The 20,233-nt window shown below is 37.5% G+C and overlaps 1 protein-coding gene across 1 annotated transcript in view; it reads left to right on the top strand.

Annotated features, from left to right (window-relative positions):
• The window catches only part of LOC105554606 (attractin-like protein 1), a 244,961-nt gene that overhangs the window by 134,306 nt on the left and 90,422 nt on the right, over window positions 1-20,233 (top strand). The window contains exon 3 of the mRNA XM_012001147.1: window positions 3,340-3,454. Coding sequence (XP_011856537.1) covers window positions 3,340-3,454 — 115 coding nt within the window. The remainder of the gene's footprint in view (window positions 1-3,339; window positions 3,455-20,233) is intronic.

Raw genomic sequence — 20,233 nt, 5'->3', positions numbered from 1 at the left:
TTTTTTTTCTGTTTTTAAGAGCTGAAAAATGGAAAGCATTTAATATAGAATTTTTGCCCCTAAAACAGCAACTTGAAAATAAGAGTACAATAGCTTTAAAAACACTACAGTGAACAAAACAAGCCTTTTTAAAAGTGCTGTGGGCTTAATACACAAGGACTGCTAATTACATAACTGTCAGTGATGTTTTCTGGTAGACCCTAATACCAACTTCTTGCAGTACAACAAATATGAAAATGCCTCGAAGTAAATCACAGTTGCTGAGTGCTGTGGGCAAACAAACCCAGGCTTTATCTCTTTGAAAGGCAGCAATGGAAAGTACATGATAAATTGCACAGCTCAGTGAACATGTTATGTCATTGTGAAATGATTTTGATTCATGGTTATGTAGTTATCACGAAACAACTGACAAACCTCAGGGTATCAGAAACATTATCATTCGTGGGGTTTTGCTATTTTCTGTTGTAAAATTCAAGTGCTATAAAGTGATTTGTTTGGTTTTTTTGTATATAAAATTCTGTATTGAAAGTGATATTTGCCACACACTCTCTGGAAATAATTTTTAAATTATGTGAATTTCTTCCAGAAGTTATCAAAGAGCTGAGCTAGTAACTAATATTTTTTAAAGGATGAATAATTCATATTTTTGTTAATATCCTTTTATTAAAATTCTTTTACCTAAAAATAGACCAAGTTGTAAGTCAATTTGATTTTTTTAAATAGAAGTATAATCTCCTTTTATATAGTTTATCAATATACAGAAATTTCTGAATGTTTTCTTTACAATAGCAGTAGAACTAAGAATGAGAGTAATTTTTTAAAGGAAGATTTTGTAGAAGTAGCTTTTATGCAGGCATAATTTCCTTTCCACTTTTGAGATATTCTACTACACTGTCCTTATTTGTTGCTAAGTCTCTGAAGTTTAAAGTGTTAATTAGGCCATATTCCACCTGAAGATGACTTATTTTTTATTAATTTTTTTCTCCATTGATGCTGTTGATGTTTAAACACCAGTAGTTGATGTTTTAAAATGTTTTCTGCTTGTGTTAAAAGCGGCAGAAAGATAGCCTGGCAGAAAGATCAAAGTGATGTACTACTGAACCATTTGTTGTTTTGCTCAGTCTCCTAAAGCAAGACCCACTGTTTCTCAACTTTTTTATATAAATATATAATTCTACTGTTCTAATTTTTGCAGTCAAGTTTTTTTTTTTTAACATGCCTTTGGGTATGCTGAAGAGTATCAGTTAATATGTTGAGAGTTTAAAAAGAAAAACAAAGAAAAGCTTGCCCGTTGGTAGAAATGATTGATTGTTTCTTAGGTATGGTTTTTCCAATATATCACTCTCATTTAAACCCTGAGTTTATTTTATGTTCTGTTAGTATATTTTAATCAATTGACCTTTATATATTGTTTGCCTTTATTAAATTAAAATAACTTTTAGTAGCCTGTAAATATGATTTGAAACATTTCATAGTATTTTTCTTTTAGCCTTGGAATATGACAAACCTATTCTCTAAATATTTACATCATTGAAGAATATCTATGTACTTATGCTAATTTTGACTTAACATTTTCAAAAATAAGTCTGTTAAATTAAATGTAAGCTTTAAAGTGTAAAACCATAGATCATGTAACTTGATACAAGTATTGCAACATGGCTTACAGCATTTTCTTGGAACATTTTTATGCCCTTTACTTCCACCACCATGTCCACTTTCACCTTTATATTGAATACTCCCAAAATGTTATCTATATGAGGATAATTTTAAAACATGAGATTTATGTTGCTATAAAGGAGAAATCCTTTATAACCACATAAAACCGTTGTCACCAGAAATTTCAGTCTAAGTTTTACATGAAAGCAGACATATTTTATCTTTAATGCCTCATTAAACTTCTAGAAACGGCAGTATTCTAGAATATTCTAGGTGAATGACTGCATATGTCTGTATTTCTTCTGAAAAGTTTAAATATCATCAATGAAAAAAACCTGAACAAATCATTTGTTCTAATAATTAAAGCCGTGGTACTTATTCTTCCATTTAATTTTGCCTTTACTCAGAAATGTTGCTTTGATAGATCAACCATGTCTCTTCTACAGCTCTTTAAATAATGGCCAAAACTAACATTCCTAGGCTAAATTGATAGCCTCACTATTCCAAAGATCACATTGTGTTTCATTCCAAATTTCATATGTGGATTTATATACACATGTGTGTACTTGTGCATACGTTTATGTATACTTGTGTGGAGGTGCATGTTTGCATATGCACACATGTCATAAGCATGCATTGTGTGATTAAGAATGTGAACTCAGGAGGCAGCCTGCCTGAGCTTAAATGCTAACCCAACTACTTCTTCCTAGCTATACAAGTCCTAGCAAGCTTTTTTAACCTCTTGCTTCAGTGTTCTCATGTTACAGAGTTGTTGTGAGTTTAAATAAGTCAATATATGTAATGCACTTTGAACACCTAATCCATAGTAACAACTTAATAAAATACTAGCTATTGCTATTATTATTATTATTATATATTTACTCTATGTTATTTCTAAAGTTATTTATACAAGTGCATTGGTGGGTGATTAGTAAGTAGGTATTTCAGTAAAACAGTATTAAAGATATGCCAGCCTGATCTCACTTTTACATGTGGATTCTTAAAAAAAGTCAAAGACATAGAAACAGAGAATAGAACAATAGTCACCAGGGACAGGGAGGGGGAGGATATGAGGAGATGTAGGTCAAAGGGTACAAACTTGCACTTATGTGGGATTAATAAGTCTAATGTAAGCAGGAGGACTATAGTTAATACTGTTGTATTGTATACTGAAAATTTGCTAAGAGAGTGTATTTTAGGTGCTCTTCCCACCAAAAAATAGGTAACTGTATCAGGTGATGAATATGTTACTTGGATTGACTGTAGTAATAATTTCACTATGTATACATATATCAAAACATCATGTTGTACACTCTGTAGACAGTAAAAATAAGAAAATTAAGATAAGCCAACAGAATATTTTGAATTGTGATCACTTAATTGGATAAACTACACTGTGTTGTACATCATTGGTGAGAGGGAAAAATTGGGAAAAAGGAACAAAAGTTGCATAACTTTGTGGCTCACAAGCTGCTCATCAAATATAGTGAAATTTGTTGATTTATTCAAATGTAGGCCAAGTGCACATCTATAGTGTGCAAGGAGCTAGTGTTAAAATAACACATGGTGTGTCCTGAACAAGTAGGAATGTACAGCACAGCTACCTAAAGGATAGATAAGATGAAAATTAAAATAGCAATGCTATGTCAATTGTGCAAACTTAAAGTGGGTTTTCTTTTTCAGGGGGCACCCAAGCCAATCGCCATTGAACCTTGTGCTGGGAACAGAGCTGCTGTTCTGACTGTGTTTCTTTGTCTACCACGAGGATCATCAGGTGCCCCTCCCCCTGGGCAGTCAGGTATGATAAATGAGGAGCCTTCAGCAGTTAAGCAGAACTTGTAGACTGAACAGAAGAGATAAACAATGCCACTAAATAGCACAGTAAGGATCTTTACAAGGTTCTAATTTAGAGCATGGTAAAATTTTATGAGAATACAAACTTTTACCCAACTATCTAGATAGCTGCATTGTTATAAATGGAGATTTCCTAGTGTTTCTCTGAAAAACACATGTTGAATATGTGTGTATTTCTGTATAATACACACATGTATGAATGTTCACACATACACCTGCATTAATTGCTGGTATTACAATGAGAAATCTCATTAGCAGGGCCACCGTGTTCTAGACCCTTCCAGCCAGCTTCCTTTCTTCCGGTATGTGTGGCATGTTGGAAACCAAATTATAAATATGATTAGAAATTTGCTTTGTGAATATGGAACCAAACTAGGGAACATGTATGTTTGGAATGTTGAGTGGCATCAGAGGATGACAGCTTCATGCAATCATCTCAGTAGGTTTAAGATATGCCCTTGCTTTCAGCACCAACTGGAGTTCATGGGCCAGGGGAACCCTCTGTCTTAGGTGGGCACAGCCAGCCTTTGTTCTGAGCCTTTTCCTGTAGGAAAAGCATGTTTTTGAGTTGAAGATAATTATACCTGTCCTCTTAGACGTCTGCTCATTGTGGTGGTGTTGTCCACATTCTAAGCATGCTCAATGTGGAATATAAATCATACTTAAATTGCAGACCACACTTATTTCTCTCTTTTTGCATAGACTATTCCATCTTTATAATTTTGAATTTTTCTGTCTCCTGATTATTTTCTCTCTCCAACCACTCTGGAATGAATGCTTTTTGAGGGCAAGGGTGATTTCAAATCTGTTTTTATCTTCAATTCCCCTTAAGCATAAAATAAAATGCCAGCAATCTGGCAAGTTCTCAATAACAGTAACTGATGATGAACTGGCCTCCTTGCTTATTTTATCTTTTCTTACTTCCCTACTTGGCTTTGAATTTGTTCCTCACTTTCTTGACTTGTGTCCAACCAGACACAAAAAATGGAAAATGTACTACTTTATGCCTTGTAAACGTTAGGTATTCATGTAACAGAATTTTTCCCATATATGGGAGCAAAGAGTTTCCAACACCTTCAGATTCATCATTCATGGTACCTGATGATATCTTATTGCAGGAATTTCTATCCAAAGTTCACTTATGGATGTTTATTCAAAGAAATAAACATTTTCTGCACCTTTTCATACATTGAATGAATGTCTTGTTCTTTTCCTTTCAGCACCTCTGAGGTAAATGGGATGCAATAAGTAAAATAGTTTGGCACTGGTCAGATAAGATGGATAATTATAGGTACTTGCACAGCTAATGGAAGTATTGTTTTAAAACTGGGATGATTTCCAAAACAAACACTTCACTAATGAAAACAAGTCTGTGTGATATACATCAAGGTTTTTCTCGATCCTTCACGAGATGGGCAGACTGAAGGCAACTGCCAATTCTCTGTCCCTTTAACCTTTGAAGTCCTTTTTGACTTATATGAAAGAGACAAGTAGCAGTGTGAACCATTACCTCAGCTGTGTTTTCTAACAACTGGATTATGATTACTAAGGGTAATGTTATCTTAGATATGCATAGTACTTTACTCTTTCTAAAATGTTCTTCTATTTTTCACATGTGATCCTCATGACAGGGCTGTGAGATAGGTGTTATAAGAGGGGAGTGAGATGTAGAAAGCACTGTATATCTGCACTCAAGGAATAATTGGGAGAGGGGATACTAGAGTGTAGAGCAAAAGAATAAAAATTACTTACTGCTAGCATTCCAGGTAATTTTTCCTGATGATCTGGAGCAGAGAGCCTGTCTATAATAAACAGCCCATGTCTTTACAAAAGCAAGCATTTGGATGAATACTGAAAATGTCTACAGGGTTGATAGAGCTAGACAAAAGATTGAAATAGCTTACCATACTTTTTACAGAGCCTGAGGATTAAACTATGATGAGTATCTGTGTACATAATTCAGGATAAGCTTGTTCTTTGTTTTCTAAAAACAATCTAGTAGATTTTTCAAGCTCTTACAGAAATAAGACAGTGGTTCTACTCTTTAAATTGCAGCATTATCTGTTATCTCCATCAATTTGGAAGATGGGTAAGATGGGTAGATGGACTGATATGTCATAAAGCAAGTAAAGTAAAATGTTAATGGTAGGATCTAGGTGCTAGGAATACTGGTATTCATTATAAAATCCTTTTAACTTTGATACATGTTTAAATATTTAATAATAAAATGTTGGGAAACAATAAAATAAAATATCTTGACTTCACTGCAAGAAAAAAGGCAATATCTGTAGAGAAAATTTTTTCCAATATCATCATCTAGGTTTTCCCTGAACAAGAAAAATACTGACACCGATCTATGAACTAAATGACTATTTTTTTCACTCCTCATCCAAATATTTAGTGTATACACAGCCAATTAAAACTTAACACATTTGAGAGGAAATATATTCCAATGATTATTTGGGAACCATATTGGCTCTTGGGAACCAAATGCTGACACTGGTTATCTCATTGTTGAAGTTTAGTTTATTCTATATCTTTACAGAAAGTCCTTATATATGCCTGTGCTCATCCCAGTGCCCTACACATAGAAATCAGTTCATAAGTTATTTTGGTGATGATGATGACAATGATAGTAGGCTGGAAATGTGACCTTTAGCAACCACTTGACTCTATGAGCTTCAGTTAATTTCAGTAAAATGAGCAACTGGGTTCAAATTAATTTACCCTTTCCCAGATTCCTCTCCTAGAAGCCCTGTGTTCTCTTGAACCTCCTCCACTATTTGTACAGGGTGACAGGTTGGGGGAGTTGAGGAGGAGGTAGAGGCGGAGCTTCATTGGCAGGCTCCTGACCCCACCCCCACTGTGTGAAGGACAGGGTGCCAGGGGTCTTCTCTTGGCTGTTGAGCTATTTATTTCTCCAAATGTTAGTGTTTCTGTTCAGTTATTAAATTAGCATTCATTAAGAGTCTTCTTATAGATTAAAAGTCTTCTTGTAGTACTTTGCATAATCTCAAATTTTTTTTATCAGGCTCCTTGTTTGAAATGTAGCTTACTAAATTTTTTTATCAGACTCTTTGTTTGAAATATAACTTACTAAATGTCAGTGTCATGTGTACTCTCCGTTGGCATGAATAAGAGCATTTAAGGAGGTTGAGCCTGAGGATCGGCAAAGGCAAAAGCATCCTATGAGCATGGTGGATTTCTCTCATACAGTGGATTTCAACCCTGAAAATGAGTGACAGAAATGCACAGGAACTACTTTGGCCATCTCTTTTCAGGAGCAGCTAGTGATTTTTTTTTTAATTTAAAAAATAGCATTATCTTTGGATTTGATTTTCTTTCCACCAGCAATTGCTTCAGCAATATGTGGCAAGTAATACTTAGACGTGGCCATTTTAGTTTCTTTCTGAAATGTGTGAACTCCCTTCTTTATGGCTCTTGTCTTAACCAGAGGTCAAAAGAAAAACTGTGCCGACTCATCCCTTAGATTACCCATGCACTAATCTCTTTTTAATACAATAAATTTAGGTGCTTGGGAGAAATTCTCCCTTTAGGGGGCTTAGAATAGTAAGGCAAAAGATATTAAGTAGGCTTTTTGGCATTCCTAGAGCTGGACTAATTAGGTTTCCTGCTCCCGCGCCCAGTAAACCTGCTGCTTCATTTCTGTATTTTCTGTGAGCAGCCATGCCAGACTCTTTGGTTAAGGTGGGATTTATGCTGTTGTTTATGCCTATGTTCACTGTGCAGCCACTTTGTCTTCTGATCTCAAAGTGGTTGAAAGATTGACATCTCCATGAAAACAGGACACATTAAGTAACTCTCCTGCATGACACTAAACAACCAAGCATGTCTCCAGTCACCCCGGACAGCATGGTCCCCGAGCGTTTTAGAGGCACATTAAGATGAAATGTGGACAGAGTAAATAGAGCTCTTCAGAAGCATAAATTGAAAATGATAATGATTGCTGTCACTTTGTGATGGAAGATTATGGATTTCATAGTTTATGGATTCTTCCTAATGAGAAGCAGATTAACTTTTCTCACTGGATCAAAAATCCCAATGGCCCAAATCTCCACTGCTGAAAAGAAGCTATGTGCTACAACTGGAAGTAGAATTTTGCCATGATCCTGCCTCATAGATGATTGACTATACCATTACCAAAAGAATACTACTAGAAAGTCTAAGGTTTTGAAATTTTTAAGTTTTCTACATTAGCCTTAGAAGTTTGGGCAGGATGATTAGATTATTTTGAATAATCTAGACATATTACATAATGTTTAAAATAATCGTTTTCCCACAGTGTCATGGATGTCTTTCTTGTTTATAATGATAACAATAAGAGAACTTTGGTTTAATTTCATGAAAAGAGGAAAGGGAAAGAGAACCAGACATTATATTAAGTGCTTTATATATTCATTGGTGTAACCCTCTTAATGATTCTGTGGAGATGATTATCCCACTTTTACTATTTAGAAAACCAAAACTCTAGAGAGATTAAATGACTTCCCCAGGGTAAATACAGCTAGTGAGTGAGTGAGCCAGAATTCAAACCCAGGGACATTGGCTCCTCAGCCTGTGTGACTCTCCGTCATCACTGTGCTCCTGTGGATAAAGATAATGGAGCATAGCCCTTATTCCTAAAAAACCTTTAAACCCAAAGTCAAGGAGGAAGGCCCTAGAGGGTCTCTGCTAAGCAGTGGGCTTATGGTAGTAAGGACAATTTTATCTTTGCCGGTGACTTCAGAAATTTGGTAAAATGCAAATCTCTGCATGCCATGGTGCATCTACTAATGAAACTATGACTCAGCATATGTAATAGGAAGAAGCCCATGAACTCACAGGAAAAGAAATTAAACTCGTACATCTGAGCTCTGGACTTGGAGCCACAAGCCCTAAGATCTAGACGTAGCTCTGTCACTAACTAGCAGTGGGACCATGGGCAAGTCTTTTAGTCTCTGGGTCTTCTGTTTTCCCATGCAAAAAATGATGGGGTTGGATTAGATTCCTAGGATGCGTTTCACTCTAACCCCATTGCACGGTTTAATACTGCAAATTATGCTAAGTCATGCCAGTTTGGGGTGGGGAGAGCAAATAACTCGCATCTGAGTGGTACTTTATCTTTTCAGCTGCTCAGAGCCATTGGGAAACTTTATTTTCATATGTATTGATTATTAGTGACTAAAAATAGTTAGCATTGCTCCTTAAATTTAAAAAAATCTTAAAATTGTGTTAATGAAATCTTCTTAGCATGTTTGAAAGAGGTAGGTGGTTTAGAGTGCCCCCATTTTCGAAGTGAGTAAAACGAAGCTAACACTACCCGTGAGAGGTACATTTCCCGTAATCTCAGAGATGGATGGGAAATGGAGTCCAGGTCTGCTGGCTCACAGTGTAGTACTTTCTCCTCTGAAGACAGTTTTTTAAAGCAAATTTCCAGTTTCTAGCAGCCTCTGAAATTTCTATCCCTTCAGACTTTGTTTTTCTTTTATAATTCTGCGACCGTATCTTCACACTTGTAGAAATACATCTGTTGATATAATCTTAGCACTTTCTTTGTTAGAGGTGGCTAGAATAAGAAATAGAACTACTGAATTACATCAAAACTTCATTATAAAAATCTGGCATGTTAGTTGCCCTTTAACCTCAAATACAAATATTGTTTATAGCCAGTGTATGTGTCTTCACAAAGAAGAAAGAAAAAGTGGCATTCATGGTAAAATAAACTAGAAAATTAGGCAGATAGCCCAGGAAACAACAGAGATAAGAACAAATATCTGAGATTCTTGTTAATAAATATGACTCTGTGTCAAAAAATATCTGATATTAAAGGACCTTAAAATCAACAGAAGGAAATAATTTTCCCTTGTTTCCAAAATAGAGTTATTGTGAATCCTCCCTTGCTACTCTTACTCATTCAAGAAACATGTAAATGTATCTATTATATGGCAGCACTGGATCTACTATAGTGAACCAAACAGAGTTCCTGCCCTCATAGAGGTTACAGCCTATGCAGAGACAAACATTCATGCAAATCAACGCATGCAAATCAATTCATACTTACAAGTTGTGTTAAAGTGCTATGAACAAAGAACAGAGAGGTGAAATAAAACAGATGTACAATTGCTAAGTTTAATATTTGTCCACAGCAGTAATCGAGTGATAAACATAGTCATTAAAATGCCCTTTCCTCAATTGTAACATCTCTGTAGTGTTTGACTGTCGATTATTCCCCACTTCACCTCCCCACGTTCTGGAAACTTTCCCTTCCTCTGTTGTTTTGTGCCTTGACCCATCACAGGTACCCACTTAGAATTCACTTAGCGGCAATGGCTGTAGAGCACCTCCTTTCTGTGCATCCTCAACTTCATCTGCCCCTTGCATACAGGCTTTCCCCCAGGTCTGATCCTTAGCCAGCTTCTTTTACCCTTTCCACTCACTTAGGGAAAACTTCTCTGCAGCTAACTGCCAATCCTGTGGGTCTTTAGCCAACACCTCTCACATGCTGAGCACCGGCATCTCAACCTGGATTTCCTCCCGTTCAGATAAAAAGTCAGCCTTCCTTCCCCCTTTCCTCTATCACCTCCCACCATTCCCTGGACCAGCTCTTCTCCCCTGACTTGCCTGTTTTTGTAAAGTCTGTTTCGGAGTGGCTCAAGTTTGAAACCTTCAAATTAGCCTGTCTTCTCTCTCTTTCTGCCCTTTTACATCTCAGTAATCATGAAGCTCCATAGATTTTCTCCCTGGAGCAGACAGGGAAGACATCTTATTTTTTCCATTCTTATTCCCTCCATCCTTTGTTCTGGGAGTGGTTGCTTCTCACCTGGGTTGCTCCCAAAGGAAAGCACAGCCCTAATCATATCACTTCCTCATACTTTTGCAGACTTTTCATTACCTGTTGAAATAGGTCCAGACGTTTACTCTGGCATGAAGGGTCCTCTCTGACCTCTCCTCAACTTCCCGTCCGGGTTTAGCACCTCAGAGTCCTAAGCCTACCTGCGCAGCACCACTGGCTACATGGGGGTCCTTGGACAATTATTTTAAACTCTCAGGCCTTCAGTTTCTTCATCTACAACATGAGAAAAATGACTAGATAAATATCTTTGTGATGGCTGCTGGGCCTATCATTCCATACATATTTTTCTTATGATTCTCTGAGTGCAGGTGTGGTCTGCCATACTGTTGTTTCTTGTACCTGAAATCCTCTCTGTTAGCTGCTTGTTTTCAAAGCCTGGTTCAAATGGTATTTCCTCTTCCGTGAGACCTTTTCAGTCCCCTCCGTACAAATGTGACCTCATTGTCTTGAAATCCCATGCCTTCTAACATATATCTGCACCTTCTAACATATATCAAACTTGCTGTGTTCTTTTCATTATTCCCCAGTAGTAAGCTCTCTGAAGGCAGTGGCTGTATCTTATTTTATCTTTGAATCCCTAGCTGCTAACAAGTTTCTGGTACTTAATAGTTGCTTGATAAGTATTTAATTGATGAATAAAATTATCTTACAATTTTGGAGACTCTTCACCATAAAAGATATGCAAAAGATGTATACTCCACAAATGTCTACTTTACAACGTAAAATTTTGCTTCAAGCCCATAACCCCTATAGACTGGATTTTGTGTTTTTATATTTCATGTAAGATGGATCAAGCTACATATCTCAGGGATAGAAATCAAGCCCCAAACTGTACTTTCAATGGAATACATCTATGAAAACTAACTTGTTTAGATTTAAGGTTCAATGAACATGAGAATATTAGGGAAAGATGACACAAAACAATAAAGCAATTTATATTTCCAATGTAGCATGTCTGAAACCAATCATAGAGATCTTCTGTTTTCATGATTTGAATACTGATTTATTCCTTGGATAGTAATTTTTTTAACTATTTTATTTAAGTTTGAAAGAGCCCAACTCAGTTCTACCCTTTATGACCAGAAAAATAAATTACTTTGAATTTTATGGAAATGTCCACATATTAGTTATACTCAGGACAGATAACCTCACAAAAGATAACTGGCAATTAAAAAGCATCAATTGTTGGTGGTGTCATTAAAACATACTGGTTGGAAGACCGGGCGTGGTAGCTCACGCCTGTAATCCCAGCACTTTGGGAGGCCAAGGCGGGTGGATCACCTGAGGTCAGGAGTTCAGGACTAGCCTGGCCATCTCTACTAAAAATACAAAAATTAGCCAGGCGTGGTGGCACATGCCTGTAATCCCAGCTACTGGGGAGGCTGAGGCAGGAGAAACACTTGAACCCAGGAGGCAGAGGTTGTGGTGAGCCAAGATTGTGCCATTGCACTGCAGCCTGGGCAACAAGAGCAAAACTCCGTCCCAAAAAATAAAACAAAACGAAACATAAAAACAAAAAAGCCATAAATACTGTTTGTTGTGAATCTATTCTTTGCACCATAGTGTTCTTTGAGTTACTATAACCCTACAGGGCAGTAGACCCCAACCTTTTGGCACCAGGGACGGGTTTCATGGAAGACAATTTTCCCACAGACCTGGGGATCAGCGGCAGGGGTGATGGTTTTGGGATTAAACTGTTCCACTTCAGGTCATCAGGCATTAGTTACATTCTCATAAGGAGTTTGCAACCTAGATCCCTCACATGTGCAGCTCACAATAGGGTTCGTGTTCCTATGAGAATCTAATGCCTCTGCTGATCCAACAGGAGGTGGAGCGCAGGCTGTGATGCTCACTCACGCCCACCCATGGCTCACCTCCTGCTGTGAGGCCCGGTTCTCAATAGGCTACAGACTGGTACTGGCATGCAGCCTGGGGTTGGGGGTCCTTGCTATGAGGTATGTACAGTTGACCCTTGAACAACATGAGTTTGAACTGTGTGGGCTCATTCATATGCAGATTTTCTTCTGTCTCTGCCACCCTGAAACACCAAGACCAGCCTCTCCTTTTCCTCCTCCTCCACTTACTAAAAATGAAAACAATTAGGATAAAAATCTTTATAACGACCTATTTCCACGTAATGAATAGTAAGTATATTTTCTCTTCTTTATGATTTTCTTAATAACATTTTCCTTTTTCTAGTTTACTTTATTATAGTAATACAATATATAACATATACAACATACAAAATGTGTGTTAATCAACTGTTTATATTATTCATAAGGCTTCTGGTCAACAGTAGGCTATTAGTAGTTAAGTGTTCAGGGAGTGAAAGTTATACAGGGACTTTAACCTGAACATCTTGTTCAAAGATCAACTGTGTTACCACTTTTCTTTCACATATGAGAAAAATGAACTTGTGGATATTAAGTAACTTGCTTATATCCACATAGTAAAGAATTATGGAGCAAGAATTTAAAACCAGAAAACTTTTACATCACAGTGCTTTTTATAGATGTTTTTGTTTTTGTTTTGCTTTTTCATTTCTTAGCTATAAGAAAGACCATTAGCTGTTTGTGTTTTGAGGATAGCACAAGGGTTTTCTTTTACTCACCACTGTCACTCTAAAATGACATGCTCATGGTCCTCCCATTTCAGACTTTTAAATTTATCTTTCTGTCACTTTTAATTGTGAGAAATTGATTAATATGTAAAGGAAACAAAGAGGAAAATAAGGATGAGAAGCTTAAAGAATAGTGAACATGGGCCCGGCGCAGCGGCTCCCACCTATAATCCCAGCACTTTGGGAGGCCATGGCAGCCAATCACAAGGTCAGGAAGATCTAGAACATCCTGGCTAATACAGTGAAACCCTGTCTCTACTAAAAATACAAAACACTAGCCGGGCATGGTGCCTGGTACCTGTAGTCCCAGCTGCTTGGGAGGCTGAGGCAGGAGAATGACCTGAACCCAGAAGGTGGAGCTTGCAGTGAGCCGAGATCACGCCACTGCACTCCAGCCTGGGCGACAGAGCAAGACTCCTGTCTCAAAAAAAAAGAATAACGAACATGGCTAATTAAACATGCTGCAGAAATAAGTCAGTCTTAAAAGTTAACTCAAGAATACTTTCAAGGCTGAGCAATTAGAAACAAACTCACATGAAAAATCAGAATTCATGGAAATGAAAAATGAGACCGCCAGCACTGAAACATGACCAACACATTTTTCTTTTCTTTTTTCTTCTTTCCCACCTGCCACCTCTTTCTGGTATTGCTGGAATTGACTGGTAAATAATTAATGTGGTCAAAGAGAAAAATAGGAAAAAATTAAAACTCATCAAGACAACTTACAAAGCCAAAGAGGAAAATCAAAATGTGTTGCAATAACCAAGCTGCCTTTGAAGCAACAAAACAACACAACAAGAATGTTGTGGGTATGAATAAAATGTTAAAGGTCAACCATTGTGAAAGACAGCATGGCAATTCCTCAGAGATTTAGAACTGGAAATACCATTTAACCCAGCAATCCCATTACTGAGTGTTTTTCCCAAGAAATATATATCATTATGTTATAAAGATACATGCATGCATATGTTCATTGCAGCACTGTTCATAATAGCAAAGACATGGAATCAACCCAAATGCCCATCAATGATAGACTAGATAAAGAAAATGTGGTACATATACACCATGGAGTACTATATAGCCATAAAAAGGAATGAGATTATGTCCTTTTCAGGGATGTGGATGAAACTGGAAGCCATTATCCTCAGCAAACTAACACAGGAACAGAAAACCAATTACTGCATGTTCTTACTTATAACTGAGAGCTGAACAATGAGAACATATGGAAACAGTGAGGAGAACAACTTATACTGGGGCCTGTTGGGGGAGGGAAAGGAAGGGGAAGAGCATTAGGAAAAATAGCTAATTCATGCTGGGCTTAAAACCTAGGTAATGGGTTGATAGGTTCAGCAAACCACCATGGCACACATTTACCTATGTAACAAACATGCACATCTGCAACATGTACCCCAGAACTTAAAATAAAATAATATAAATGTTAAGGATAAGTTTGTGAGTTCCTCCATTATTTCTTGTGATAGCTAACACCTTGGTTTATATAAAACTGCCAATTAGTAAAAAAAAAATTACTTTTAATTGGTTATGAATTAAATAGTCCTGCTTTACATAGGTTTGGGAGAATTTAAATGAAGGTTGCTGCCTTCATTACATCAGGCTGCTTATAGACGCTAATAAAATATTAGAGTCTAGGTGACTTAAACAACAAACATTTATTTCCCACAGTTCTGGAGGCTGGAAAGTCCAAAACCAAGATGCCTGGCCAATTTGGTGTCTGGTAAGGGCCCTTTTCCTGGTTTGCAGATGACCACCTTCTAGCTATATCCTCACATAGCGAAGAGAAAGGACTCTAATTTCTTCTTATAAGGGCACTAATCTCATCATGAAGCTCCACCCTTTTGACCTGATCTAAACCTAATTAGTCCTCCCCAAAGACCCCCACCTCCAAATACCATTATATCAGGGATTAGTGCTTCAATGTATGAATTTGGTAGGAGGTGGGGCACAAACACTCAGGCCATAGCAGCCTCCTTCTGTAGTTAAAAAGAATGGATGGGTTCTGAGTCTCAGAATGACTAGAACCAAGGTATCTGGATCTCTCAAGCAGGGAGCGAGAGATCCAGAGACCTTGGTTCTAGTCCCTGCTCATATTACCCCTCCTTCATATTTATTGTAACATGTTGTACAAACCTAACCAGAAAAAGAAAATAATATAATTCACCAGCAGGCAGTACTGCACAATTCTGCCACCCAGAGCCCTCAAAAGGCAGACAGAGGGGAACTCCTTAGATCCAAAAAGGAAAATTCAGTGACTTGAGAAAATATGTAAAAGGTTAAGAGTGGGTAAGTGGCCCTGCAAATTCCTTCTAGTCACAGAAACATTTTTCTGGGGGTCACCTCATAGGGCCAGTGGTCCCTCAGCAAATCCAAAAGTGTGGTCAAATTTTGATCAAAACTTCATGTTATACTGATAGCTGGTTTAATCTCGGGTCCTGCCATAGGCTATTTAATGGCGTCGTAGTATCTACCAAAGGCATTTTTGAGTGTGGATGTCCCCTTACTCTTAATGAAAGTCCTGGTGGAGGAGCAAGCGCCAGCAGTAGAAATGTAATTCTATAAAAGGTAAATGTTGATTACAATTATATTAACTCCTTAAGGCCACAGTGATCTTTCTCTAAGAGCTTATAGGGAAAAAGTTAATGGCCCTCTGAAAAGAGAGTAATTTATCTCCTTTTATCCACTTTATAATTTGCAAGTGAGCATAGCCCATGCAAGTTGAGCAGGCTTCTCTCCCTGATGGGTGGCATATCCAAAGCTTTCATGCAGGTAAAAGCACTGGAGTAAACCTGAGAGAGCTCATCTTCTTCCTTAGGAGCTGGGACTGAAGCTGGTCCACAGGACTTCAGGGAGGTGGTTTGAGGAATCCTACATGGTCCCTGGGATCATCATTTAGAAGCCTTGAGGGAATAAATGGATTCTTGTTCTCTAAACCTGCTGTCTGATATAATTTGAATTGAGCCTTGAAGCCCCTAAAAGTCTGGATGCAGTGACCATACATTCAGTTCCATTTATTCAACAAGCCAGGCAAGGATCATCAAATCAATAACATGACTGTGCCATCTGCCTTCCCTTTGCTCACCATCACAATGAAAAATGACTCCTTAAGTGTTCTGCGAGGCAATTAACTCTGAAGGAAGAGCTGTAATGGAGAGAGGCTGAGTTACATTTGTATTCAAAACTTTACTGGTAAAATGGAAAGGAAGCTGTTGTCCATATTAATAGATACATAAAATGTATAAATGGGGTAATTTGGTATTACTCTATTTATGCATAATATTATACAACTGCAGAAACACAGAGCTAGGAAGGGCACTGAAATGACATACGGCTCCTCCAACTGTGTGCAGTCACAGCTGGCGACCCTGTCCAGAATCATCTTGGACAGACAGACTGTTTCTAAAGACATTCCCAGAAGTCATGCTGATGACTTCCGGGACTAATTCATTCTGTTATTTAACAGTCTTCACTGCAATTTTATTCCATTTTCTTTTGTTCTCTTTCTTCTTGTTCTCATCTCTCTAGAAATAGAGAACAGCTAATTATACTTCCTATAATAATCCATCATGTGGTAGAAGGCAGTTTTGAAATCACCACCCAGCCTTCAGTTCAGGTTCAATACAGCACTCCCAGTCCTTCCATCTGGGCCTTTAAAGAGCCTGGCTTCTAGCTTGAGTCATCTGGTGACTCTCAGAATGCTCTTCAACCTTCCCAAATATTATCGATTCAAGAGACATGAAGTACAAAGGGACTCTGTCCATTTGTTTGACAGATGAGGAAACTGGGGCTTATCGGAAAAAATCTCCAAAGATATCCTCGGAGTCCACCATCTACTGTATGGAAGAGCCAATCCAAGAGCCCTCTTGGGCTTTCCTCTCCTTGTTTGTTTCTCAGTGCCTAACCTCTCTTTTCAACCAGCTGCCCTGACCTGTTGGCCGCTTCCCCACTTGCAGTTCGGTAGGACTCCTTTGTCCCTGCCTGACCTTTTATGCCATTCTGCATTGTGTATCTATGCCCACAGTTTTTCTTGCACAAAAAAGGGAGCAGTTAGTTTGTTAGTTTCTCTTATGTTTCAAGGTCATATTTGAAGCTTAATCCTGTCCTTTTAAATGCCTTTCTAGTGCCCTGTGACCCATTTGATATTTTCTGAAAATATGATAATTTTAGGGAGATGTTTGATGCCTCACAGTGCTGGATTCCAAAGGGACTTTTAAAATGCCATTTGTTATGAATGCACCATACCTCTGTCCCTTTGCAGGTACCATTGCCTCTGCCTAGATTGTCCTACCCATCAGCCCCTCTCCAATATACACACCTCCCCTTTTGCACCAAGAGTATTTTGAATTAAAAGGTCACCTCTTCATGAAACTTGTCCCTATGTCTACCCATCCTCAGTCCTCTGCTTTGTTTTTTTTTTTCATTTACTGCTATAAAATTTTTCTTACACTGTCTCCATCCCACCCAGGTGAGCTAAGGGCAGGGATGTTTCCCATATTATATCTGTAGGGGCTAAATGGTGCCTACAACATAGCAAAAGGCCAGTATATTTGCTTAATTATTTCCTCCACTTCTCTTACTCACCTGTGCATATTGGTGCTACCTTTCCAGAGTCCAACTCTTAAGCTAGCTGTAAATTCACACTTTCTACTGCCCTTTGTCATGTACCTTGCTATAAATTAATTACAGATGCTTCTCAGGTTTTAAAAATGATAAACCACCCTAATCTCTGGCCTGAAATTTGGTTTATGAAATAGAAATGAAAACTTTGTTGAGGTTAAATCAGTTCCTTACTACTAACTAGGCCTGTTGTCTCAGCCCCATCCTTGTGACCTATTTGTCTCAAGTCTTAGTAGTCATTTTGCAATACATGATTTTTTCTATGTTTAACAAATTTCTTTCAGTCTTTTGTTATTTTTTTCCAGATATAAAAATACCACTTTGATACTCTGGTCGTTCATAAGATCATTGTTTGATCATTTTTAACACCATTCTTTTTCCTTTTCTCAAAAATGAGGCCAGGCGCAGTAGCTCACACCTGTAATCCCAGTGCTTTGGGAGGCCAAGATATGAGGATGGCTTGAGGCCAGGAGTTTGAAACAAACCCAGGCAACATAGTGAGACACCCATCTATACAAAAATTAGAAAAGAAAAAAAATAATGTTTCATAGATTATTTATTATCAGTGCTTTAAGCAGGATCAGAGCTCCTACCACTTTTCTTGATGGCCTAGGTATGAGTCACCAGACTGTGCTTCTGCTGGTTGGATCATCCATTTATAGTTTCTGCTGATTCTTGCTAGGCTATCTGGCTCCTGTATCCTTTGTTGTGGATTTTTAGATCACAGTTGTTCTTTAAGACTGAAAATTTTCAAGCACTTTGAAAGTCTCTTTTAAGCATTATTTGTTATTAGTATTTTCTGTTACATATAAAAACAAGCCAAATTTTTAAACCTATTGCCTACTGCATTACAGGTTATATTCAATTTCCCTTTATGTTTCCAGTGGATCACTTCAGTTCTCTCATTATTGCTTTTCACCTTCCCTGATGCTTCAGAATCGTCGTGTTTTGCTCGGCTTCTTAGGTGACTTATAGTCTTGTTAGAACACTCCTAAGTTCCATTTTAACTCTTTGTGCTGCTCTTGCCTGTCCATTTGAACTTTCCCTCAACCAGCTTTTTTCATCTGCGTTAAAAGTATTTCTCAGAAATGCAAATTAAAACACTACTGAAAGATTATTTCTTACCCATTATGTTGGTGAAATTTAAAAAGTGTGGCAACCTAGTGCTTTCAAGAATGCAAACTGGTACAGCAACCCTGCTGGAGAGGAATTTGACAAAACCTAACACAGCCTCACTTGTACTCTTTTGACCCAGCAGTCCCACTTCTAGGAATTTACCCTAAAATACATCTCCAACAATATGAAACTACATATGCATAAGTTATTTATTTTAGTACTTTTTTGTAATCACAAAATGTTGGAAATAACCTGAATGACCATACATAGAGAAGCAGTAAAATGAAGTTGGTGCATGCATAAATGAAATACACTGTATCTGTATGAAAGAATGAGGAAGACCTTGAGACACTCATATGAAATTATTTCCAAAATGTATTAAGTGAGAAAAGTAAAGTGCATACAGATATCTAGAGTGTCTGTCCTTAATGTAAGAAATAGGGACTATAGGGAAATCTACAAATGTCTACTCATTTTGCAAAAGATGTATAGAAAGATAAGTTGGAAACCAACAAGACTGGTTACCTACAGGAAATAAAGCGAGATGGGGTATAAAAATGGAGCCATGAAAGGAGGAGTTGGAGGGACCCTTCTTTGAGTACACCTTTGTATATAACTCTGACCCTTTAAAAAACCTGACCTTTCACCTACCCAATCAGTTAGGATGTGGGAGAACCCAAATTAAATACAAACTGTAAAAAATGAACCTAAATGGATTCAAATGAATAAATAACTATGCTGGGGGTATAGAGAAGAAAAGAGCAACCTAAGTATCTTTAGAAAATGATTATTTTGACTATATACTATAACACTAAAGGCAACCAAAAATATATATATGAATGTACTATAGTTGTATATTTGCTTCTACAAACAGGAGCATGGACCAGCAATTCTGACACTATTTAATGTCCATGCTAGGATTGAACAAAATAAATATTTTCTGGATGATGAGAGCTAGTTTTCTCACTGTCAGAGAAAAATGATACATATGAGGAAAGTGAGAAGACTAGAATGAACTCTGAGGCATTGGGTTGGAATTAGAGGGATCAGCATGAGTTTATTCACATATAGGTGGATGCACACCGAAATACAGATGTATGCATATGTGTTGGTATACAATTGTATGTTTCTTAATGCTGCCTGCTGAGAGGTCCTAGAAGCAATGATATCTCAGTTGCAATAAATGTACTTAGCACTTATCTCTTGGTTTCATAACACCATTCTCCAATAAAATGAACCAGGATTTTTCAGTATATGGTCGATTCCAGGGCTAAGAAGGGCCAACACAAGATAAGCTTGGAATATCTAATGGTTCCAGAAAATAAGTACTCAAAAAATTATAAAGACATGTTAAAAGGACTTAGGAGCCAACCTGAAGGAGCAGCTAATGGCCAAAGTTGGAACAACTCGAACAAAATAAATAAGTATAGTATTGGATTAGTACTCAATAAATGTAAGATCCATGAGTCCACACTGAAAGATTGAATAGATAAGAATAGATA

The sequence above is a fragment of the Mandrillus leucophaeus genome, unplaced genomic scaffold (assembly GCF_000951045.1).
Source record: "Mandrillus leucophaeus isolate KB7577 unplaced genomic scaffold, Mleu.le_1.0 Scaffold65, whole genome shotgun sequence".
Taxonomy (NCBI): Eukaryota; Metazoa; Chordata; class Mammalia; order Primates; family Cercopithecidae; genus Mandrillus; species Mandrillus leucophaeus.
Note: the sequence above shows the minus strand (reverse complement) of the source record. Positions and strands in the feature narration are given on the sequence as shown.